General features: G+C 46.4%; 1 protein-coding gene across 1 annotated transcript in view; it reads right to left on the bottom strand.

Moving 5' to 3' along the window:
- Positions 1–26,655, bottom strand: part of GRIK4 (glutamate ionotropic receptor kainate type subunit 4) — a 194,561-nt gene that overhangs the window by 67,020 nt on the left and 100,886 nt on the right. Inside the window, exon 3 of the mRNA XM_068418410.1 lies at positions 4,031–4,195. Within this exon, the coding sequence (XP_068274511.1) occupies positions 4,031–4,195 (165 nt within the window). The remainder of the gene's footprint in view (positions 1–4,030; positions 4,196–26,655) is intronic.

The following is a 26,655-nucleotide window of genomic DNA, read 5'->3' on the forward strand; positions in this document are numbered from 1 at the left end:
CTCACACAAGCTCAGGTGTGTGTTCAACATGCAATGCAGAACAGTGACCCTCTTCCTTTCATCCTAGCAGGTTTGCCTTGCCACGTAAGCGAGAAAGGGCTGTGTTCAATGGTTTCCACAAGTATATTTAGGAATTAAGTACAGGTCTGGTGACTCAGGGAACAGCAAGATATGTTTTAAAGGAAGACGGAAATATGTGCTTATTTTTGAACATGAAAAAGCACAACAACAAATGAGTAGCTCTTGCATTATATACATTCACTTAGTCATGGTCAGATAGTGCCTTTCATCTCCTGGGATCTCGGGGCACTCAGCAAGCACTTCCATAAACTCTCCCTGTTCAAAGCGTGGCTGAAAGCGCTCCGGTGAGAGCATCCACCCACGGTGCAGAACACAGCATCTCTTTCACTGCATACAGATACCTGATACAAGGTTTTCAAACAGCATGCAAAGAAGATTCCTGCCTCTAATTGAAAATAAATGAGCAGGGAAGGTATGCAATTACCTCCACAATTCCATGATTGCAAAACATATCAGAGGATCTTGAATGACAGGGACTGGTCATGATGGGATTCTCATAGAAAAAAACACCAAGTGCATAAACAGCCAGCACTACAGAGAGTGCATCCTGCACCCTGGCTCCAAGGCTGCTCCCTGCAGCATCCTTTATGCTTCGTAACAGGAACCCGCAACCAGAGTAGACTTACATGTGAAATCCATCAGGATCACAAAAATGGTGGGACAGCTAATAGCACATTTGAGCCAATGTCACTGAAAGGATGCATCAGGCACTTTGAAATATGGGTGTGAATAAATAAAAATTAAAAATCCTCCAGTTGCTTGCTCACTCTGACTGCTGACACCTGCCATGAGATGTTTGGATTAACAACAGAAAGATGCTTAAAAAAATGATGACACAATAGGGGACAGGGTGACAAGTAGAAAAATCTGTCCCTCCCTGGACATCAGAAGGAACAAGGTGTTTGAGATACAGACATGATTAAACAAGTCATTTTGGATCCCCATAAAAGGAGTTGAAACATCAAACACAAAGAGAAAACAGGCTTTACTTAGAACAGCAAAAAAAGCTCCATCCATAACCTTTCACTGCAAACCCATTTCAAAACACAGAACTTTACAGATGTTGCATACAGGAAGAGTCAACGTTTGTTGTCATTCATATATAAAGCTGAAATGGCAAACCATGCACGAATGTGATTAAGACTGACTCATATTTTACCTGCTACAGCAATTGTGATTTTGTGGCCCCCTAACAGTAAGATGCCCGAGTCAGTCAGGAGGAAAAAAGAAAGAGAAATAGCTCAACACTAAAATGAAAACTAACTCTCAAAAAGTCTTTCTTCTCTCGAAGCACTAATTGTACACAGAATATCACTGATGGGGTGTAATCACAGCATTCCTAGATCAGTCAGCTAAGCATGCTAGCTGTGATATTTAAGGGTGATTCAAAGGGCATGAAATTTGAGAACAGTATTAAACAGATGTATAACAGCTTTGCAGTCATAGGTTAAAACATCTAAACTGCTTTTATTAATATTACATGCGATAACAAATATCACTGCTGTATTAAAGCTGAGAAGTCAGTTATTTGAAAGCAATGAAAGCCCTGAAATTTAAGTTAAAGGATCTGCTTCTCCTCTGCTACCAGTATAAATCAAGAATAACTTCAGTGACATTAATAGCAGAGCCATGCAGAATCCAGATTTCTCCTTTTGTAAGAAATGCTTCAAGACATTTTTCCATCTGAAGAAAAGGCAAATAACATATTGCAAAATTATATGAATACTCACTTCACTAAAATCAAATCAGTTTGCTCCAATTTCTGCTTTTACATTCTATAAGTAGAAGTAAAGAAAACAAAGAAAATCACCCCGAGGTGAAAACTAAAAACGGAAGATTGCCTCTTCCTCACTTATCCCATTTCCATGTTCTCCCCAAACACCACGTTTGCCGAAATCAACAATTTCTTGCATAATACTTAATTCCCAGCAAATTAGCATTCTGCTGCTTGAAAAACGTTCCAACAGAAAAATTTCTGAGCAGTGCTACAGGGACGCAGGTGAGAAAGAAATCCCGCTCACGATCTGTACCACAGCTCTGGGGTCACTCGGCAATCAAGCCTGTTTCCTGAGCACAGTTAAATAACAGAAACACTGCTACATGCCGAAAATTTATGAGAAAGTAAAAAGAATGGAGCTAAAAATGCTGCTGGTTCTTCCAAAGACACAGAAGGCTCAGGCAAGCAATTATCTCATTTCCTAGGAGGCTCACTGGGAGATCTGGGATACTTTTGGGGGCAAACTGGGAATGCACCTGGAAACCCAGGCGGCCCCCATCCCTTCTGCATAGCCCAGCCAGTGGGACTGGGTTTGCCCTATTGCTGTGCAGGTGAAGCAGGGTGTGCATAATCCTGAACAGATGGGAAGGACCAAGAAAAAGTTAAAAGAGATAAGGGATCCAAAAAGGTGGAGAACTGCTGTTTTAAACAGTCCCTGGGATGCTGCATGTGATCTTAATCTAGACTGCCTCACGGGTGACAGGTTATAAATAGACATACAAGTACTCGCTGAAATGCACTTTATTAACTGAACGCTTCTATAAATAGTGCAAATGCTAATTCAGGAAATGAAGGAGCGATCTGCTGATCTCGCAGGCCTATTGAGCCCGTTCTGCCCGTTACCCCGAGACCTGCTCCTGAGCAGCGCTGGGTCCACAGCTCCACGGCGCCTCCCAGGCACAGGGATGCTCAGCGCTGCACAGAACAAACCAAAGCTGTACAATAAACCAGCCCTCTCTAGACCACAACATACCACCACACCTTTCTGGGATACCCTGCACATTACACAGGCTTGGAACAGAGAACCATTGGGAAACAAGTCTAAAATCTCTATTATTTAAAATGATTTCTCCAGCTTTTTAAAGCCAACTTGTAATAAAAAAATTATAGTCTTCCCCTGAACTCTAAAGGTCATCTTAAAAATTATTCTAAAGCTATCTTATTCCAAAGGATTTTCCCTCTTACAGGAAGAAGCTATTACAGATCTTTTTGGTTTCTTTCACTTAGGCTCCTGAGGGGTCTGTGGGACACACCATCAATTCCTTTTTTATTCATCAGCATGTGACTGACATGTTAGGCACCTAGAGAAACACCTATAGTACAGACCTGTTTGCATTAAGGGACTTTAAAGCAATGCGGAAAGTGTATTGCTCTTTCAAAATTAGCTCTTTTTAATCCACTTGATTTTAAACATCACTTGAAAACTTCACTTTGTGCAAACAAATCCACTGCCAATCTAAAGCACTGAAAGAACTATCATGTTTGCTGACAAACTGCATGCCGTGGGGTTTTAAAAATAACTTAATTGCACTGAACTTGCCCAGAGTCTCTTATTTGCACACCATTAAGTACTTTACAAAGGAGCACCGCCTCCTGTATCATTACCTCTATTGATTGACACACAGATTAAAGAAAAGAATTTGTCCCAAGCCGCTGAGTCGAATGGTGGCGAAGCTTTTGGTGGACCCAGACCCTGTCAGTCCACACCAGGGCTCACCTCGCAGCACCACGCTAAACCCTCAAATGAAAATTGCTCTCAGTGCTTGCCCTCCAAGCCTAACCTCCCCTTACACAAGGGAGCCACTGTGCCCCTGCAGGGGATGCACCCAGGCATGGGTGCAAACGCACGGCTGGCTCCAAACACAGCGCGAGTGCTGCCAAAGGTCCCACACAACTCCCGAGGGGATGCGGCGCCCGCATCCAGACCGTACCAAACCCCTGCGCTCGGGCAGCCAGGGCAGGCCTGGGGCTTTGCAGAACCCCACTGTTATGCTACCACATGTTGATCTTTCAAGTGCCAACAGAGGAGCAGAGAGGTGCTTTTTACCCTGTGTACCCCTCCCTTGACTGTCACACAATTATCCTCTGCAGCAAGTGCCGTGTGCCAGACACCTCCTGCCAGCCGGCCGAGAGAACAGCTGGGGAAGGACCGGGTACATGGAGGGTACTTACTGGTTTCTGCCGTCTCATACTCGCTGTCTCGCAGCAGCTCAAAAATGTCCACCTCCACTTTGGCTTTCCCCACGCGCTCGGGCGCGCGGTTGATGCGGTTCTTGGCCAGGGTGATGGAGAGCCTCTCCCCTCTGCTGCACTCCATGGGGTCATCCAGGATGGCAGCTGCGGGAGCAAAGGTGTTGGCAGCGGTTAGGCTTAGCAGGGACCCGGCCCAGCTCCACGCACCCCCCGTCCCCCGCACCCCTCAAGCAGCCACCACATTGGCACTTCTGCTCCTGCCGCCGCTATCGTTAGTGCATGCTCCCTCCCACGTGCAGCCTTTCCCACCACTTCGCCCACCTCCCAGGTCTTGCCAGACACGTGGGCGGCGAAATCTCTGCAGCGGCGGCTGCGTTACCTGCCGCCGTGCTGCAGCACGACACAGACGCCTGTACTGTCAGGGTCCCGGCAGTGCCCAGCACCCACTGCAGCACGGGCATCCGCCGCTCGCCCCGGATGCTCCTAGAGAGGGACATCCAGCTGTGCAGCCCCAAGCAGCCCAGATCCAGGCGCTGCCTCACAACCCAACAGAGGACAAACGTCCCCAAATAGCCTCGGTTCATTCGCTTGAGAAAGCGTTGGTACGGTGCTGATAGCTGGAATATTTCAGGAAGCGTGTGGGCAGCCGTGGGTGGGAAGGGACAAATATTTTTCAAACAGAAAGCACTTGACTCTTGAACTCAGCTCCTGGGCCTGCCCACTCAAATCTGTGTTAGGCAGAGGGAGATAGTGTGGGGTATTATTTTTATTTTCTTGGCAGAAGGCAAAAAGAAAGTGGAGCCGAGCATTAATCACAGCGTTTCATTACGAGCTGGCACAACTTCTGCACCCCAGTGGGTTTATCCTTGCTAATAGGAGGTCTCCTCCCAGAACGCAGCTATTCAGTCGTACCTGGGGAAGAGCAGCGCTGGGTTTTGTTGTGTATATTAGAAAGGCACCAATGCTCATCATCCCTTTCCAAAAAATCGCTCCAAAGGGAGCGATGCCATTCACAACTGCTGAGGTGTAGACAGAGTCGCAGCTCAGCGCCGAATCAGGCCCTGCGCCGCGTAGGTTAGCAAAGCAGGGATTAGCAGGGCTCTGCTGGTTTGTGCGCCAGGGAAACATGGAACTAACTACAGCAGCCAGGTGTCTTGCTGAAGCTTTGAAACACATCATTGTGCTGCGCACGTTGGGTTTGGGTTTTTTCTTTAGACGGGGAAAATCCAAGCGAAACACATAAATCAACTGGCAGCTGAAGTGAAGCACATCAGCTATAAACGGGAGGCATCCTGTCTCTCTAAGAGCAAGGGCTGGGAGCAGAGTCCAAGGATACACACATTTTGAAGACATAGCTAAGTGGGACGACTGTTAAAGCAGCACAGTGACGCTGGACTGAGAACACGCTCCTCAGAGGGCTGGTTTGTGCCTTGAAGGTCCTCACTGCTCCCCCAGTGCACAGGCACTGCTTCATTGCCACCAGCACACAGAGCCTCCAACACAGCCCAGCCTAATGAAGAAACCTGCCTTGGGTTCAGGTTCCTTTCACTTTGGCTTTCCTGCCCCCGAGACTTGCTTTGAACCAACCCAAATCGCAAAGCACAGCCCAATTTCAACAACTAACCTGCATCACGTTTCAGGGCCAAGCATCCCAGAAGATCTCTTCTCTCATGACAAAACTGCAGAGCATCTTTGCTTCCCAGTTCTGCCCTAACCCCAGCTATGGAAGGTAACTAGATACCAGATCCACTGGTGAAGCAAAGGTGCTCCACACCAACCTGATTTACTTCGTATCCCGAAGATATCCACTCAATAACTCCTCTTCCTACTTTTTCCCAGTTTTATGGGAGCTAAACTGAATTAAGTACTGATAAAGAAACACAGAGCAATACTTCTTGTACGACACGCACAGATGTCTTGGCAAACATTCCCAGTTTCAGGCGACACCATCTCCTCTGCTCCGCTAACATGCAAGCACCATCATTATCTGCAAAGCTAGAGCAGTTAATCTTAATCTCATTATGCAGGAAAAAAGGTTTTGCTTTCCTCTAAGGCCAGGAGCATGGATCACAGGTTTTTAAAGACATCGATATGGCTGGTGACTGCTCTTAATTACAAAGAAGCTGGGAGACTAAAGTGCCCCGACAAGCAGCTTGCTCAACTCCCCGCTTCTCTATGAAAGCGGCAGCAGACAGAGAAGAAAGTCCTGAACAGGCTCCACTTTCTCATACACAAAACTGTTTGATGTGTGTAAACCTTTCGCTATGGCCCTGTTTCCAGGAAAGGGTAAAGCAATGTACTGAATCTGATGAACATCACAAAATGCTGCTTACGTTCCAGGTGCTGACATTGCAAAATTAAAGATCAGTGGTGGGGGAGTGTATGTCAGTTCTCAGATTCATTACTTTCTAATTTAAAGCCTCAAAATCACTAAATTGGACAACTTTTTCACATATATCCTTCAATTGTCAGTTTTCAAGCAAAATTAATTTCCACTAACGTATAGTTAAATACATTTTAAAAATAAAAGAGGTGAAACCAAAGCATTTCAAATAATTTCCTCAGGCCACCTAGGCACAAATGTTTGCACAAAGATATATTTTTTTTTTGGTCTCTATTCAGGATGGGGTTTTCCATTTTTATTTTTGGAAAGCTTGAAAACTTCCCTACAGCTGAGAAAAAGAAAAAAAAAGCAACCAAACCCTCTTTTCCCTACTCAGCTCTGACAGAATTTAAAGTTCACAGCCCACCTTGGGAGCAGATACATGAGGATGGGAGAAGTGCCCACAGCAAATGGTCGGGGGAGCTGGGAGCTACCTGGCCTCTCTAGCAGCAGCAACAGAAAAGGGGTTGCACCTCTTTAGGCTCCTTTCCTGTGATCCCAGGACGAAGGTGGCAATCCTAAAGCCCAGCCACTAGTCAAACCACTTTACTGTTTCCTATCTCCCTGCGATAGAAAACCAGCAAAAATTTGTTCACTTGCGTTTTAGGAGACTAGCTAGTTTTACCAAATATTAAACCAGCCCCCAGAACAGACTAGGTAATAAGGTTGAACTAATCTTTATTTATTAAAGCTAGCAGATGAAAAAGGTCATTTAATGTTTAAAAAAGGTCGGTTTTAAAACTTCATGTCTTGGGACACAGTGCCAAAGCTCATCTAATAGCGGTATCATTAAGTATGAACGAAAATCTTTATAGAAATTCCCTTTCATCTATTCCTGTCCATTAAATATGGGAAGATGCATCAAGTAAATCTTTAATCCTGAAAACTTACAGCAAAGTCTTTGAACTTTGTTGGCCTCAAAAATCAGTTCTACCTTCCCATCATAATAAATGTCTCCGATCTAGACTGCCTTCTCTATGAATTATGAGAAAAATATTTCAGAGGGAGTCAGGAGCACCTGAGCCTGATTCAGAGCTGCTTAGGATTTCACAGAGTCAAACAACTTCAAGTGAAGTCAGCAAGGACTGGCAGAGGTTGAGCTTTTCTCAGGAAGAACTGGCTGGAAACATCTTTTTCCATGGGACAGAAAAATATCCTTTATATAGCAATAATTCTGTTTTTATTCAACATGCCCAGGTTTTCCTTACACTTAACACAAAACCCACAAACCCAAGAGCCTACAAACCAGACAAGTTTATCACTTTGGATATGCATTGAAAATAGTTGGGTTACAGTTGCTCAAGATTCGAGCAACAAGTGACTTCAATTGAAAATTTCCACCAAACACAAATTTCAAATGCAACGCTCAATGATTTAACAGCAAAAACGAGAAAAAAGTTATTGATGGTAGCCAAAGCAATGCAAGATGACATGATGGTGCCCTCTGAGAAAATTTCAGTAACTTTCCTAGAGGTTGTCCTCACCTCAGTGATTTTCCAACCCTCAGAGGAGGACAGACATGATGTGGGACAGGGAGGCAGGAGCTGCTGCTCTCTGCTGAGACATGTCTGTATGCATGCACGCGTGTGCATGTGTGTTAGTACCCAGCTGGTCTAAGCCCTGCCCTACTGAGATACAGTGCATAGACAACAGTTTACAGACAACACTGAAATTTAATCCTTTCCACCCTCAGCTGGGTTTCAACCAGTGCTAAAAAAGCATAAAGCCTCCGTTCTTCCATTCCCCCAAGCCACGCAGCTCCCCAGAGTGCTACCCACCACCAGCCAGATTCACAACATATGCATTCTGACAAGCCTAATACGACTGCAAGTTTTACTACATATCACTACTTAATTCATGATCCAACCAAGATCTAATGAAGTAGCATTTTTATAACAATAACAGGGAACAGATATTACTGGGAGGTTTATACACTGCTACAACAAACAGTGTTCAGCTGACCCCTCCCTCTAATAAAGAATACTTTATTAAGTATTCTTACATTTTCTCAGATGCTCTTCACACCACTGAGATGTAAAGCCCTACTCAGAAACACAACTGCCATCTCAAGTCCGGTGGCTTGAGGATGTAGATTTAGCAAAGCACTGACTTAGTAAACATCATATTTCACTGTTTATAACCTGTCACTCCAAGTTAAAAAATATAAAGCCATCTGCAATATTTCTCAGGTATCTCCCCTGACAGGTTAAGATCACACCTACAGCCTCCTCTGATTTATACTGTAAATACAGTCCTCAAATCCTCTGTGTTCCTGTGAAGGGACTCTCAAATTAAGAACTATAACCTCAGTTCAACCAGATTTAGACACCTAGAAGATCCAATGCCTACCACTGGAGCTGACCAGTCCTTTGTCACAAAACCAGGAACCCTTCAGATCAAAGGCATACCAGAAAAACATTCTTTAATGGCATTGTCCTGCTCAGGAAGAGCAGCCTCAGGAGATGCCCTGGGACATGGGGGAATGACCCCAGACCTCCACACCTCCCCTTCCTCCTGCTCCACCAGTATCAGCAGAGACCCACCTGCAACTGCTCCTGACTTCATTAACCCCAAACTGGCTCAAAACTCACAAGGCTCCAGATTCATTTGAGCAGACAGTTGGTTAAAAATGGTTGCTGGATTGCCTTATTTTGTACATTTCCCCTCTGCTGAATACGGTATCAACCCTTCAGGCTGTCAATACAGTAAAGGATAAGAAATTTGCAAACTTCCTCATTACAGGGCTGTCAAGTATAGCTCCAGCAGAGAAACAGGTGGGATTGTGTTTCCATTATAATCTCTGAAGCGCTGCTTAAAAATAAAATAAGAAGTTGTCAATATGCTATTATTCTGAGAGGAAAGAGGATCTTATTGAGGAAAAAGAAAATTTAAAAACATAAACTCTCCTTCAAAAAGAGACTTGATAATGTTTGTCTGATCAGCGTGGCAGAGGGCTATTTACTGCTCTTGGCCAACATTTGAAATCTCCATTTAAATGAAGCTTCCCTCTCATTTCTGCTATCCAGAGAGCTTTAGTGTCTACTTCTTGAAACACAACGCCTCTCTTTTCAATAATTGCTTTGCGTACATAAAATCAGAATAACATTCTCCAAGACCAGGAGTTTCCAAGAAGAGAATGCTGTGGCACTTCTCTGTCCCCCCTGAGCCTGCAAAGGTGATGACTTGTCAATCACACTGGACCTGTCAATCACACCAGACCTGTCACGGTGCTGGAATAAAATGCCTCAGTGAGGGCAGTTCATTTCTGTGCCCCAACAAACATTGCCCCTCTGGTCCAGGCAGGTGAAAGCACTGCCAGACTCCTCTTCCCTTCTCTGCACACCCCTACGTGGAACAGAGATGGCTGTTTGTATCCAAAACAGGGCAGGTTGTGGGAACACACTTCCGCGGCCATTCTGAAAGCAGGCATCTGCAAGACAGGTCTCATCTCACCTCTCACTCCTTTGCTTCACGTGCGGGAGAAAAACACACTAATGAGACAAGGTCCTGCTCTTCCAATAAAGCTCACCTGCTTTTCTGAATATAAATCCCACTACGAGGCAGCCAGCAAACACCCTTAGCATGAAGACAGAAGCAAAAGAGCACAAAGGGATAAGAAAGGGATCTGAAATTGAAATGCCCTGTCCAGAGCTGGCTCTGCAATCTGAAGCCATCCTCTCGTACAAAAGCAGGGCAGCAAACTGAGGTCCGTTAAAGCCAACAGGGAAACTCCTACGGGTTTCCACAGCTGCAGACTTGAGACATGCTGCAGCTATGGGTAAAGTCCTGATCTGAGAATTCAAATAGTGTGTTTGCAACCAGATGAGTCCTACTTAATCCCCTGAAAAGCCTGTTGAGAGACTCCCCAAAAACAAGGAGAGAAAAGCAGAGAGAAGGAGGAATGACTGATTTAACCTTCCTGAGGTGTAAGGTCAGGGCTGAGGCAGGGAATAAATCATTATGGCTCTGAAAGGAAGGGATGCTCGAGGCCTCCAGCAGGACAGGCTGGAAGAATGAACAAGAAGGGCTCTCCACCTCACATGGGCAGGGGTTTGTGGACAGAAAAGGGCGAAGGCCTAATGCTAAAAATGGAATGACACGAAGGCATGGTGGGACATCTTCCACTGAAGGCATCCCAAGAGCCACGGACACCGTCCAGGGATGTGGCCACCAAAGGCAAACAGAAGCAAATGGGCACCGGGAGGGAAGAGCCTCCTGGGGGTGTCAGAAATCTTCCAGCAAGAAAACAGGCAATTCCAGCCACCAAGTGCCTTTTCCTGCACACGTGTACATGGGGGGGGATGCCTTTCCGTTTCCCTGAAGCTTTGCTCACAGCAGGGGGTATTCATAACAGTGCTCTCTAGTGCAGATTCTCTGCATCTCTGAAAAGCCTGTCTGACACACTGGACTGCAGTTTGCCACACAATCCAAGCTACTGGACAGACACTTACCCATATCCACACAAGATCAGTCTAAGTGCCTAAATCTTACTTTCTTAGGAAACCAGCCTAAAAACACTGACCGAAGTTGGGAACATTGTTTTCCTATCTGTCTTTCATTTCAGTAATGTCACGTTGAGTTTCAAGAGGAAGTTTTTCTGCCCATTTTCATGATCTCAGGTGACTGGCAGCAGCTGTGGTTTTTAGGAGAGCAGCACTGGGAAGCCCTGGTGGGCCAGTAAACTTGGCAAGACCAGGAAGCAAGCAAGAACTTAATTAAGTCAGTCGAGAGTATAAATACAAGAAAAATAACCACCCAAACCCCAAGTGCCACTACCAGGCAAACAAAAAGAATGAGGAAGGAAGAAAAAATGTGTAAAATTCTAAGCTAAAAAAAAAAAAAAGCTGAAAAACAAATGGGGAAAGTCCACTAGGATTTACGGTTATAATCATAGATTTGAGAGATGGCAATGCCCAACGCGGTGGTGGGACTCTGCGTTTGAGAGCAGGCAGCAGCTACTGGCATGGGAAAGAGGCTGCTGCAAGATGGGGAAGTAGGAAGGGAGATCGCTGCAGAGCCCCAGACACTGCAGGACACTTTCCTGGTGTCACACCCACAATAAGCATGTTCTGTACCTACAAGACAGAAGACCACGAAAGCCCGGAGGTCCATCTCCAGAGGTGGCTGTATTTCAGTGGCAGCCAAGGCTATTCCAGCACACACACAACTCTCTGCACCACTTGGGGATTTACTGATTGACAGTGAAGGAGAGCAACATTTCCACAACTGACACTTTGCCTTTTGCAGAGGGAACCATTTCTTGAACCTCCACCATGCTTCAGGATTAAAGGAATTTGAGGCCCCTCTAAAGCCAGTGAATTCCCATTTATCTAAATGAGGCCTTTAGTGATCATTTTCCTCTAAAAGCTTCCTGGGATCTTTGCATTTACAGTGTATTTGCTCTTCTTTCAGCATCTCCCTACTTCAAGGATATCAGGGCTTTGGCACCACTTGCCGATTCTTTCCAGGCTGGCAAACACTCAGTGCATTGCAGAGGATGCACAGCACAGACCGAATCACGGAGCACCTAAGTACCAGGCCCCAGTTCCAGGCTTCCCCCAGCCAGCTTATTAATTGCATACACAGAAATAGCAAATAGCCTTGGACATATCCCCAGTGTCAAGGTGAGAAGGGGAAAAAAATTGCAGTAGCGACAGAATCTAGGGCTTTGCTTTCACCAATATGGAGAGCTTAGAGATATTTTGCACCAGCTCTATTCTTGTTACAAATCATAACCATTGTGATATTACAAATCTCTAAAAGATGGATTCAAGGACAAGGACCCACCATGCTGGATGTAGATACCAGATATGACAATTCCTTTGAAGATATGAGACAGACAAACGATAGGTGGAATGACTTTCATTCTCTTATGATGGATGAAGAACGGAGGCACAAAGAGATAAAGCGACTCCTCAAGGTTTTGCAAGCAAGACCACATGGCAAATAAACAAAGTTAATATACCAAGAGACTTCAGAAACTCTTGTTTAGCACCTTAGCCTTTCCACTTACTGCCACTGAAACGTGACACTTCTGCTTCAATCTACAGGCATCCAAGTGCATCGCAAAAGCCAAGTGAGCACTCATAACAGAGCTTTTGGGAGATGGGAACCTCCAGAAGCAGCACCATATTAAAAGAAACATGTATGAAGATAAATGAAGACCAGGGTCAATGCTACAAGGCTGAGCACAGCATAGATGGAAGATTTAAACTACATTTAGAACCTTTATAGTCAGTGGAGAGGGTCAGGTCCTATAAGGCAATTCAGAGCACCTAAATCAGGTAATAATTTGTCCCTCACAAGCTGGCCTTTACAGCCACTGCTCTCTATGGGAAACCTCACTGCCTAGCTCTCACCACCTCCTAGATATTGGTGCACAGATGTGCGAGGGAAGAGAGTGTAACCTAAGAGTAGTAGGTGATCACAGAGAAGCCGAGTAGAAGATGAGCAAGGGAGGGAAAGGTGACATTGGAAACCTCAGCCCTATCGCAGAAGATCCAGATGTATTAACCTACATGAAAGAGCTTGATCCAATTATAAAACAATGACACGCGAGCCCTTCACTGATGTGCCTCAGGATTGTTTTAATCTCTTTGCTTTACTGTTAGAACAAACAACTCTTCCTGCTGAGTCACACCAAAATTAGATGCTAAAGAGCTGCCACACCAGATGTGGAAGCCCTTCAGATCCAATATCCATCAATCTACACAGCCTCTATTTATTTATTTTTTGCCACTCAGCCTTTAGCAATTTAATAGGTTACTTTAATGTCTTCCTGCCTTTCCTCTTTAGTGTGCTCTGCTCACTGCATTTTTTAACCCTGATGACTTCTTCCCCTGGTTTCTGGATGGGAAAACAAACCAGGACTTTTCTTTTCCCTGAGCTCTGACATGGTTTTCCCTCCCTTTCCATCCATCTTAGCAGAAAACTGCTAATTCATCTAATACCAGTTTGTATACTTGTTTGCTAGGAAAATGATGATGTGTTACTGGAAAAGAACTGCTTTTTCTTTCTTTGCTTGTGTGTATAGGGGCTCCTGTTCAACCCCAAATCAGCACCTGTGTCCACCTGCCTTGCACTGCATCCACATTGCAGCTGAATGCATGACCACAGAGCTTCTGTGCCCAAGCCAAATGGTCACTTCCGAGACTTAGAGCTGAACCAGATCAGCCACACCACCAAGATTTCCAGATGCCCATCTTCTGCCTTGAGCGCTGAGCTGTCTGGCACCTCCTGCAGACTCCACCATCTCTAACACAACCTGCAAGTTTCTCAAATATTCACCCTCATGATACCTCCATGAAGCAAAGAAACACTACCATGCCCATTTTGAAGTGATGAAGAAACATGCAGATACTCAGGAAAGCAGAAATGAATTAAGATCTGAAGGTAATGTGCACCAGTTACAGTACATTAAGCTCTCACGTGGATGCTCTCGTTTGGAAAAAAAAAAGCAGCCCCACTTTGTTGTTAGATTATGTTTTGAGAGAAGGGATCTACAGAGACCTAAGTGACTGAAGTGATGCACAGTAACATCACCACTCGAGGCAATTTGTCTTAGCATATTCTGCAGACCATCCCTGTGTGGTGTGACAAACCTTGCCTGGAGAATCCTTGGCACAACAGAAAATAACCACAAAATCCTTAAAAGTTACTCAAGCTTTTCCCAAAGAATCTCTGAGGTTTCTAGAACAATGCACTTCAATGTAGGTAAAGAACAACTTTTAGGCAAACAGCTTTTGCTTTCAGCTTGGGAGCTCATTACAGATTCCCCTACATCTGTGCAATGTGGAAAAGTTTTAAACATGCTACACAGAAACAGGAAGGGGCAACAGAAGAGGAAGAAAAGAAAGCAAAAGGCAAGGATAAAGAAAAGGCTCAGCTGCATAGACTAAATTAAATCAGACACAAAAATTCTCAGTGAACAAGGTGAAAGAAACCCAAAGGAAAAGCTACTCCAGACTCCCAGACACTAGGCATGATGGAAGAAGCAGCACGCTAATGCAGGCGTGGCTGCTGGGATCGGAGAGGAATCGGTACCCTCACAGGGTCACGAATGAGACATACCAGAGCCAGCCACACTTGTAAAGCAGAAGATGAGTGGAGTGAATTACATCCCCTGTAGTTTGTTATGATGCTTCTTAGAGAGGATACTGAATTAGTTACATTAATGCAGCAAGGAACTGGATCAGGTTCACAGTGATAAGCTTAATTAAACAACAGAGTTATCCATAGGCTGTGGTTTATGTTATAAATAAGCAACGTTTATGCTGATTAATTAAAGTCATGGTTCAGATCATGAAATCCTCCTACTTTCAACCACCTTAATGAGGATACCCGCAAGAGCTGAATCCAGCCACAGACATTTCAACACTCACGAGCCCGAGCACACACCGGAGGGGAGGGTGAGAGGACAGGGGATCTTGCCAAGGCACCACCCAAGGCGAGAAGGCTGGGACCAGCTTGCATTTCAGTGGGTGGTCCAGGCTTCTCTGCTGGGGTTTTGCTCTTGCTGCTGTCACACGAAGAGTTAGGGTTGCTAGCCACAGGCGGCACCGCATTCCCCCAAGTTCTCAAAGTCTGTAAAAGGCATCTTAACACAACACTGAAAACATCTTCGAGACAGCGAGCTGTGCCAGCTGTCCTCACGGATCCAATTCTTTTTCATTATCCCAGCTAGCAGAACTTGCCTGGAGAAACAGGGCTGCTTTATCATCCTCCCCAGCCTTTTCCCACAGGAGAGATGTCCAGGGCCACCTCCGGGACAGCAAACTGCTGTCTCACCATCGAACACCCAGACCTCCCATCCTCATCACCCACTCCTTGCCACCTGTCTTACTTCATGTGTCACAGTGAGTCTCCATGCTCAAGCTAACACCACACGTGTGGAGTTAAAGGGGAAAAACCCTGGCCATTGTGAAAAACTTACCTCCATGAGACTTGAGGTTTAAAGATAAAATTCCCATCCAAGCTCTGCTCTGAACTGAGATGAATTGAGGCTCATGTCTAACACTTACTCTAACTGGAATATTATGAAAACAGGATAGACCCTTTCTCCCCTCTTTTCAACCTTCTGCTCCTTCCTCCCACAGCCTGAGAGGTTTTACACAGCTCTAGTATTTCAGAGAGTGGCCTAGTTGCTCTGAAGGGAAAAGCCAGCTTGGGAGGCTACGGTTTGCTCAAGCTCATCTGTCACGTCTGCTCACAAACCCAGCGGTTATTAAAAATTAGAGCTGGTCAACTTATGGTTATATTTTGACCACATGAATAATATTATCACCATCCTTCCCTACTACCCCCAACCCCTCCTCATGAATCATTCATGAATCTGTCCTGATTCCTGCAAAAGAGCTGGGCTCCTGCTTTGTGCAAAACAGATTTTTTGCCCATGGAACACAGCCACAGCCCGTTCACCTTCGCTATACCCAAACACAGCAACAGCCTCTTGGCCTGAGCTGACCTGCCAGGACAATCCGTGCGGTGCATGGATCATCACCCTCTTGTGTGACCACACAGGGACAGCCATATGGGTGGAGTACACATGGCTACTCCTGCCAAAGGCCACTGGCAAATCCTGGGATGGGCACATATGTGATTTGGTTATACGATGTGCATAGAGCTGACATCAGGAGACAGTCACTGAGTACAGCCATCATTATCCTCTTGGCTTGCGCTATTAATTCACCCTGTACTTGCAACGACACCGTAGTCACCTTTCACCAGTGCGAACTACAGCTGGGGAACAGGAGCAGTTCTCAGAGGTTACAAGATCACATCATCTGTTTGCTTGCTGCTCTTTATGGGATGTCAATCAATGACACTGCAATGGGACACTTGACATCGACTCTGGAATGAGCCAAGACAAGGCCCTAAGTCACTAATGAGCCCATCAAATGGTCCCAGCAAATTCTGTGAGGATGATTATCAGCTCCTTCATCTCTCCCAGTCTTTTTACTTTTTCTTAACACAATCTTACCAGATTGGGAACTGACTAATAGCAACAATAATAAAATAAACCTCGTTTACGATCAGTTGCAGGATTGGGGCTATTTCCTCCATCTATTCACCATCACAGAAATTGCCTTTTAAATGGATAACAACGATTGCGAGGGTCAAGTTATTACCTTGAAACCTCACATTTTGATACATCCAGTGTTGTTCTCTTATATAAATAACAGTTATTATTGTAAAGTGATTTTCCCCTTTCTGTACTTCCAAAGAGTTCCTGCAGGAGATGGCAAAGAAAATAGGTTCTATTTATACTACACTTAGGTCCTGTTGCTTTTATACTTTAACTCCCATCATTAATCTTCTAATGTGTCTTTAAACAAATGTCATTTATTCCACAACTCTCTGGCAGCTATTCTTCCCCACCTTCTACCCTCCCTTTCCCCCCAAAACCCTCTCCTGTGAAGCAGGAGCTCTTCCTCCCCTGACTCATCAGTGGGTGTTTGTGCTCCTGCCAGTCAGGGAAAAGCATTTCAGCTCTTGTTCAGGCACTTTGCTGGTAATTACAAGAAAAATATGAGAGCCCACAATCAGGAAACATACATCAGAAGGAGCTGTGATGGGAGGATTTCAGTTCTCCCCGAAACCTTGCAGTAAGGATCACAGGATGACTTTGCTGAAGAGGTTATTCTAAACTAATCCTGGGGTGACAGTCACCTCAACAGGGCTGGGTCCTTGTGCAGCCTCTTAGCACAGGAAAAACGTTGCCTCTGGCATGCAACATCCTCTTTTGAGCACACTACAAATGCAACTGCCAGATCCCACTTTTATCTAATTTGATGACGACAAAGAAGGCTCTTCATTCATTACACAATCATGGGGCAACCGATTCTGCAACTATCAACTGTTTGCACAGGACTCTAAAGCAGCCTATACCCGTGCCTGCAGTGCTCCAGGCAAGCCCCTCTGCTGCCACTTCTCAGCAGCGAGAGAAGTGCTGTCACCCACATTTCATGGGGCACAGAGTCAGAAAACGGACACAGCCCAGTTCTGCAGAGGCATTCAGATGCAAATCCTGCCCCTGAGGGTGTAAAATCCCACCTATTTCAAGAAGCCAGTTTCTGCAGAGTTTTATCAAATGAGAGTCATGCACTTAAAAAGCCTTAAGGGTCTAAAGGGCCTGCCTGGGTCATCTGGGAGAGGGAACTGAACGTGCACCTTCCAACTGCCAGAGAACACAGCCCTGCAGTGGCCCTGGCCAAGCCCCGGGGCTGGCAGACCCCTCTGACACCACAGCGCAGAGGGCTGCACCACGCAGCGTGCCGGGCACCAGCCAGCACGGCTCTGCCCTCATCGCTGGGGTCCCGCTCACTCTGCCAAAGGTGCCAGGCCAGAACGTCCATCCAGCAAGGGGAGGACACGCTGACCTTCTAAGCAAAGGCAAGAAAATGTTTTCCAGGCTAATTAAGCTAATTGAGGCTAATTACGCATTAGCCATGAGGCACATGGGCACTGAACCACAGTTTCAGGAAACGTTGCTACTTTCTGCTTACAAGCTCCGTCCTTGAAGACGCAGCACCCACAAAGCCATCCCCCTTTCCCCATCCCCGTTTGCCAGGAATAATTGGTAACTCCGTCCCTCAGGCAAGCGGTCCCCCCCCATACAACATGCAGGTTCATTATCTTTGACATTCGCAACAGAGGAGGATCCCTCACGAAAAACCTCATTTTCGTAAACAGGTTAACAGCGAGACCAAGCCATGAACGTGAACTGGAGATAAACAACCTTTGCAGGCTACCCACCTTAGAGTTACTGATTCTCCCCTTAGAGTTACTGATTCTGGTGCCACCTCTGGCACCAGAAATAGCAAAGATTAATGTCTTGAGTTACCTTGTGTAACTTCTGGACATTTGACTTTTCTGTTTTCTCCTCCTCCCTCCAAGAGTTACGACATTCCTTCTACCCTTTCTCAGTTACAGCCTCTTATTCATTATCATCTGCCAAGTCCAATTAACTTGTGCACTGACATCAGGGAAGATTATTTCTGAAGTCTCCTGTGAGAGCCAGTTGACAGGAGCCTCCAACCTTGAGAAGTACAAGTAAACTCCACAGCAGACCGCCATCACTCTTCAAGCGATCCTCCCCAGGGAGCCCCAGAGCATACAACGCACATCTTCCAGCATTTGCCTTTGGTGGCAACGGAGGACATTTTGCATGTTGAAGAAGTCCGCCTGTGACTGTTTTTTGATCCTAGAAGCCCAGGATCTCTGAGATGTTTTGACTAGACACCTTCCAGTCGATCAGCTTTTCAGCAATCTTGAGGGTTACTGGGTATGGAAGCAACAAGATGTCCCACAGTGCCCTGTAGCTTCACGCTGGATTAACCTCTATGCAGAGAGGTCACCATGACATCTGTGTGTCACTCTCTCTCTTCAGATAAGGCTTAATGGGAATAAGTTCGGCAGAGGCCTGATGCAAAGCACTGGCTATGACAACTATTTTCCACTTAAGCAGTCACCCCAACTCTTTCAGCTGCTGGTTTTATATCACTGCTTTGCCCCTACACTTCCCAAGGGCAGCAGGTGCCTCCCCGCAGACCCACACTACTAACCCACAGCAGTACCAGCGAGCCTGGGCTCTGCTCACACTGGACGCCACCAAACCTCACGAGAAAGATGCTCCCCGTCATTTGGTTTTCCCCAGCTCCTGCTGTTCCAATGGCCAAAAGGAGGCCATCAGTTTCCCAGGTGAGAAGAAACTACACCCTCCTACCTTCTGCCAAAGTCCCACCCCCGCTTCTGCAGACCCACTATCATCTCCCCTTTCCCAATCAGCTGCCTACTGGGATAAAAAGATATCAGGCCAATAATTTGGTTGTTTGCAGGTGCCTCCTCTGAGCTGTTTTACTCACTCCAAATTCAACATGCCTTTCACAAAAAAAAACACTTGGCCGTGTTTCCCATGTTCCTGATTTAACAGTTAATGAGGAATCTGGATAGAGCAAAATCAACAGGAAATTAAGGCAGCATGAGCCACTACATCTCTATTTTAAACAAGAGGAAGCATAGGCAAAAAATCAAAAATATTTCCCTCAGGAAGAGTGGCAAAAAGCTACAGGGGAAGAGGTAAAGTGATAAGGACATGGCTTAGCCTGGGGAACACATACCCCAGGTGTTACGCTACTATGTATCCGTAACACAACCAAGTGCGTTAATCATCAGGAATATTACCAGGTGCTACATAATAGCCTGAGGTCATCTGGGAATAGTTTCTAATACAGCTGGTTCTGACTGTGTCACTTCTACAAGAGGTCACTTTTTGCTATTTCTTTAGGTGGATAACTTTGCCACAAGGTTGCGGTTTTTCTTTTTTATTGTTTTTGTTTGTTTACTAAAAAAAGGTCATAAAACCAAAAAGTCAGACTAGGATAGGTTTTTTTTTTTGCATTGAGAACCCCCGACCATGTCTTTTAGGCCAAAACTGGTGAGTTTCAAACCATGAAAAATATTAAAATTTCTCATGAAAACAAACCCTATAAACAGGTTTTTTCAAAGGCAGAGAGAGGGCTCTCATTACATGGGAAGTCCCTGAATGCATGGGTTTATGTTTCGGAATTTGTCAGGACCTGGTACGTGGCTCATGACCAGAGCTGAGAGATGCTACTAAAGTACAAAATAAAGAATGTTAATCACTTGGCCATGACTCTATTTTTTATATAACCAAAATCTAATACATGTGTGTGTATATGTACAAATAAACCATGGAAAGACAACTTTTGTTTAAAATCAACCAACTAATGAGACTCCAGCCCTGCTACCAGGAGCAGCAAAGTTCTGTCCCTTTGCTTACAGGAGCTCAGAAGTAGCTGCCCCATCTCCCCTCGCTCTGCAGGGGGACCTTGCAAGTCCCAGGCTCCAGGACTTCCAACAGATCTTCCTTTTGCAACCAACTCAGGAGCAGAGCATGCACACCCCCATCTCCTTGCCTCAAAGAGACATTAAAATCCAGCACGTACCTAGACTGAAAAGGTTGGCAATACCCACGGCTCAACACTGAGAGCTTCAATGAAATCAATTAGCGTCCCCATACACGGCTAATATTGGAGACATAGGAGAGGTTTTATTATCCAAATAGAAAATCAGTTTGTGTGTCCAGATGGTCACTGGAGGCACCGTAATTACCATACTATCACTATAACTCTGCGTGTTTGGGCCCATTTCAAAGGCACCAGCCCTGTTTATCTGTTTGGAGCAGAGCCTGTGCCATCTGGGCAAGACGAGGTTCATTGTCTGCCTGGCATCCATGGGATAAACACAGCTCCCCCACTCACTCAACTGCCATTTATTAATATTGACTCTGAAAAGGGATGAGTGACAGGAACAGACTTCTCACTGAAAAGCAGTTTAAGAAGCCTCTCAGCACAGAAGGATGCCCTGGGGAGGTGCTGGACCGGGCTGTGTGGCACATCGGCAACCACTCCGCACCGCAGGGCCGGCTGCCCAGCCCTCACCGCCCTCCTGGCTGCAAAGGGATGCCCTGGGGCAAGGTATGGAGGGAATCCTGGACAAAACCATAGCCCCAGAATCTCCTGTTTTCTGGAGCCAGGAGGGTTTCATCTGCACGCCACCCTCATCTCTGATACTTTCTTCAGATTAAGTTTGCTGGTTTTAAAAAACTAGTGTCCTTTAAAGGCAGGAGACAGAGTGCAGAGCTCCTGGCTACCTGTCCGTACCACTCTTCCCTAGATGACGCAGCCCCTGAAAAGGGAGCGAGCAAACAGGAGCCTCTAAGGCAGATAAATTAACTAGCTATGCTTCCTGTGCTACAAAGGCACCTAAAAATGATGGAGGTCCAGCCCCAGCCATCAAGTGAGCAGAATACACACAGGATAGGCTCAGCCATAACTTTTGAATGCACACCAGCTCCCTGCCTCGGATTATAATGACAGGAAGGGAATGCTCACAGCCCGTTAAGTCTCTAACTACTTTCAAAAACCTCCCATTAGTCTCATGATGTCATCTCCCTGTCTGAAAAAGCAGGGGGATAATCCTTCTGTTCTCACACACTTTATCTAGTCCAACCTGTGAGCAGCAGAGATTTTGCCTCATTATGTATCTATGCATTAAACACACGTGGTTACGCACAGGACAGTTACTGCAACACAGCTATTAAACCAAAAGAAGTAACAACACAAAAATGCTTGTCTGTGTGTGAATGAAAAATACTATGAAAGGAGCTTATTATTAGAAAGACAACAGGAAAAATTTTGCAAGACGAGAAGCCCAATATAGTTTTGCTAAGAGTGAAACAGGTTACAAAAGCAAGCCTATGAAAATGAATGTATCATTCTCTCCTGACATGACATCGCCTCAATTAAGTTTTCTTATTGAGGTAACCCAGAGGCAGCGCAGCAAGGTAACAGATGGGAAAGACTGCCTGTGAGGGTAAGTGCAGGGTTTTCATGCCTAGAGTTACATAAAGCAATTTATTGTTCTTTTTTTCTCTTGCATTCAGTGTTTCTGATGAGGTCAACAGGGAGGGAGCAGAGAACGCCTGGATTCAGATTCAGATTTCACACATCAGAGGGGAAACAGTCAAATCGAAAAGCTATGGGAGCAGTAACTGAGAAATTATATATATGCTTTTTCTCACTTCCAGCCCTATTTCTTTATTTTCTTTTAAACTGTCACATTAACATAGTTTTCAAGAAAAAACATAAAGCTCTTCTAAATTTCCCAGTGCTGTGCTCCGATGGTTTGCACCAATAAAGCAATCTTCCCAGCCACTGCCAGGGGTTTACCCACTCTCCATGAGCTCAGGACGTCTGTGGGCACCACAGCTCTCCCTTGGGATCGGGGGTTTCTGCTGTGCCCCGGGGTCCCACTGCAGGATGCGGTGCCTGGGGTCCCACTGTGGGCTGGGTACAGCCACGTGATGGGGGCACAGGTGGGCAACGAGCCCAGGGATGAGAGTTTTTAGAAGATGAGCAAAGGCAGGGTCTGAAGCATCAACCTGACTACCCCCAAGACAGCATTTCAGGGTCCTTCCTTGCTTTTCCTTTCTCACACAGCATCAGCTGCCTGAGGTGCTTTTTCAGTAGCGGGCCAGAAAGCTGTCAGTTTTCCACTCTTATATAGACCTCACAGAGCTTGCTCATCTCCATGTCACCTCCAGGCTATTGCAGTGGGCTTTCTTTAGAGACAATCCTGAAAGCACTCCAGAACTCCCTCCCATCCCCACTCTTTGTATTTCACATTAAATTAATCAACAGCAAAAGAAACTTGAATCCCTGCCTTTAAGTTGCTGAACTCATTCACTCTCAGGATTTTCTTTTCCAAAAAAAGCTTATTTAACCTGATGTTCTCAATTCCTCCCGCCCCAGGAAAGAAGAGATTTGCAGAGCTCTGGCACAGATTCACCAGGGCCCCAGCGGTCTCTCTGCATGGGAAGCCCACAAACCCCACTGCTCTCCCGTGAAGAGGCTGCAGGACTCGCAGCCTACTCGGGATTTCACCTTTTTCCTCTGTGCCCCAGCCCTTCTCTGGCAGCTGAAGCACATCGACTCAGTATCAGGGGAATGGAGGGACTCAGTATCCCTCCACTAAGAGCCTGTCAGCTTACATGGGCCTATGGTAGCATCAGCTGCTCCTCTGGAAGGCTTTCGAGGAGGTTTACCCCTCGCTGCAGTTAATCCATCGGCCACGCAGAGCCTTTTGTGGGGTGGTGGGGGCTTCCCCAGCAGTTTCCCTAGTCATAATCCTACATCCTGGGCTAGGCGTGTGTCCAGCTGTTCCAGATGTTAGAAAAACCCTGGGGATGGAGCACAGCCTGAACACAGCCAATGTGCAAACACCTTCAAAGGCTCTCCCTGGCCAGTTTAGCTATCCTTTCTCCTCCTCTCTTATTTCTGTGGCTGCTGCTAATTCTCTGCCCCCACCTCAGACCCTCCAGAGCTGAGAGCAGGACCCCTTCCTCCATGAGCGAGGATGGAAATAGTTTCCCCACCAAGCAGAAGCAATGCTAGCAATTTCATTTCCTGCATATCTTTAATTTTAGTGCTGAATATATATTGCTTACTTAAAGGGAAAAAAAGAAAAAGAATCACATGCCATACAAAGCATCAGCGCAGCTTTAACTCTCACTACGAGTTGCCGCTACGGCTCTGCTCTCCCCACGAAGCTCGGGCACCCCCTCAGCCTCTCATCACGACCTGGCATCCAGGAGCTAGCAGAGCAATGCTTGCAATATCTGAGTTGGTAAGGTTAATTTAAAAAGATGAAAACACATAGACAAAAGAAAAAAAGAGAGAACACTACGTGTCTTGCTCCCCATGCTATCTCACTAAAGAGATCCAGATAACAGAAAACACAATGAGCAGAAATACAGATTTGTTATTACTATAATTTGCTGCAGGGCCAAGTGAAGACTTTGCAGAAACGCACCTTCTCTCAAGTACGGCCAAACAAAGCTCCTTGTTTCACTGATTTCTGGAGCGGGACTACAACTGACACATGTAATTAGCCCAACAATGACAAAAGGAAAATACTTTTCCTTATAGGTGCAATTACGGACACTGCTCTGTACTTGACCCGGACCAGATCTCCACCTCTGAATCCCAACCAGCCAAGGTACAGTGCTGACCTAGGACTTCAACAGGGAAGCAGTCTCAGGCTTATGTACACTTTAAGACTTATGTGGGACTAACAACCTAGCTGGAGGTGCTGTCACTAGAGGATTAATGCTGCCCTTATCCTCACATCCGCTGTTGACACCACTGAAATCTTTTTCTCACTGTCAAAAGCCACCTTGGCTTCCATTAAAAACAACTCTTGAAAGCAGAGACCAGGGGAGTGAGCAGGCAGTGAATTTAAGCCCCTGATTTTTCCAAGGAGCCCAGTCAGCTAGGCCATCTAACACAGGACAAGATGCTGGTGAAAGAGGACGCTCAGCGGAGCTGAGACTTTCTGTGCACAAACAGCACCTAGTCCTCGCCTGCATCCTGCTCTGCCTGGAGAAGCCAATGCATCTTGTGCACCCCTGGGGTTTAAAGGGGACTTGAGTAATGCCTAGTGTGTGTCCCCTGCGTGGGAATGAATAACTTTCCTGTAAGAGCTCAGGCACTGCCAGTTCATGCCTTACCCTCTCCTGTGCCTGAGAGAAGACCTAATGCAGGGAACAAATTCACAAAACTATGGCTGAAGCAAAAAAACTAATAAATACATTATATATCACACCATGCCACTGTGTAGCAAAGAACTGTCTGAGGCTACCATGCGAGTAACATCACCGAAAATCTCTTTTATTACTCCTCTTTTCAAGCAAAAAATAAATGACATCTCCTCTTTCATCTCTGCTACCAGGTAGCCTGTCTACACAGGTGCTTGCAATAAATACATTTAATTTCATTTGAGGCTTCCCATCACAAAGTACTGCAAAATCTATAGCCTCGTTTCATAGAAACCTGGTTTCAGCCTGGGATGGATCTAAAGACAAGCACACAGTGTTATTAACCGTAAATAAATGTTGAGGGGAACAGGGGAGAACTCCTGGTTTTCTCCATGAGATATATTTCATTTTAGGGCTATTCTTTGAAGTGTTTCAAAATAGGAAGCTGCATGGCAATTACCTCCTCCTTTCCATTTTGGGGTACAAATGTTAGAGACTCAAATGCTATAGATGAGGAGCCCAGATCTTTCCCTGGGGCCTTTTTAAGGCCACCCCTCTTTTTACAAATGCACCACTTTCATCCAAAGTCACCTCTTGCATTGAACCTGGACCACCTGCTTACTCAAGATGCACAAACTGAAGAGCAAAGGTTGACTCTCATTCAACATCAATCAAATCACACTTTTGTGCAGGACCTTTCTGTACATCTCTTTCAAAAAGAACACTCCAAACAAGGAAATTATTTCCCATTTAACATAACTCCCACCACAACGGGTCTGCCAACGGTCTACCCTAAAGCGTGGGAGTTCAATATGTGCCTTACAGTTGGGTTAAAAAAAGAAAAAAATAATTTTGAAAAAGGCGCTGGGGCAATGCAGTCCCCCTGAGGTGCTGCAAGAGCACGGCACCGCTTACCAAACAGCTCAGAAAGATGCGGACAAGCTGCCGTCTTCCTGTGCAACGGGAGTTTTGGGCAGCTCACCAGCAACTAACAACCAAGCAGCAGGAGGCTGGATGTTCAGGTGGCTCCAGGTGCCAGCTCGCCTCACCCTCAGACAGGTCAAAACCCCTGCACAAACCAGAGCAACCCCCTGCATCGCTGCCAGCCGAACATGAGGGCTAGCCCAGGTGCCAGTGCGATGTCCCCACTGTGTCACCTCCCTGACCCCCGTGCAGAGGCACTGCCAGGGCAGGGCAGGGCAGCAGGGCTGGCATGGCCCCGAAGGCACGGCTTCAGTACAGGAGATCAGGCGGCATCACTATGGACCTGGCTGTCCCCCACGCCAGAGTCATTGCTCCCTGATCACATGCCACATTTTTAATTTTCTCTGCCTCTGCTGCTGGACAGCACTCGGCTGCTCCGCCATATGCTCTGGGCCCTGGCACAGTAACAGCCCGTTTGCAGGCAGTTTTCTGATAGCCTCACTGCTCCCTGACCCACTGCAGAGCAGAGCAGGGAGGATGGCTGGGGCTTCCAGCTCTCCATCTCGCTGATGCCCTCATTGAAAACCTCGTCCTCCATCTCACCCACGGGGCATGGCACAGTCAGCCCAGCAAGCATCAGGGCAAGGGCGGCTCGGCAGCAGCGACCCTACCTCTTGGCATCACCGACTGAAAGAAGCTGCTTCGCAGATGCCAACGCTTAGCCCTGCCTCTCTGTCCCCTCCTCCTCCACACCTCACCTGCTGCCCCTCGGTACAGCTCCAGCAGCCCCTCAGACCTTGAGGTGAGGAGGCGAGAAAGGAAGGTTAGCAAGGGGGATGCTGGCAGGGGCAGATGCTCACGGGCTGCTCACAGGAGCCCACAGAAGACATGGATTAAGCCCATCAGTCGGCACTAAATACAGGGCACAAGGGCTGCTGGTCCTATGCATGCCTGGCTTCCTGTGCCGCCCAGGTGCACGCCTGCTCTGGGCACCCTACAGGAACCAGCCAGTAGCCCAAGACTCTGGGTGACAGCAACCTGATTTGGGCACACATCTGTGGGGCCCAGAATGAGCATGAGGACTTGTCCTGGCTGCTTCAAGGAGAGAGGCAGCACTGCCACGTCTCCCACGCTGTTCACCAACGGCTCAAAGTGTGCAGGGATGCAGCTCAGCCTGGG

Source organism: Nyctibius grandis, chromosome 25, assembly GCF_013368605.1.
Source record: "Nyctibius grandis isolate bNycGra1 chromosome 25, bNycGra1.pri, whole genome shotgun sequence".
NCBI lineage: Eukaryota > Metazoa > Chordata > Aves > Nyctibiiformes > Nyctibiidae > Nyctibius > Nyctibius grandis.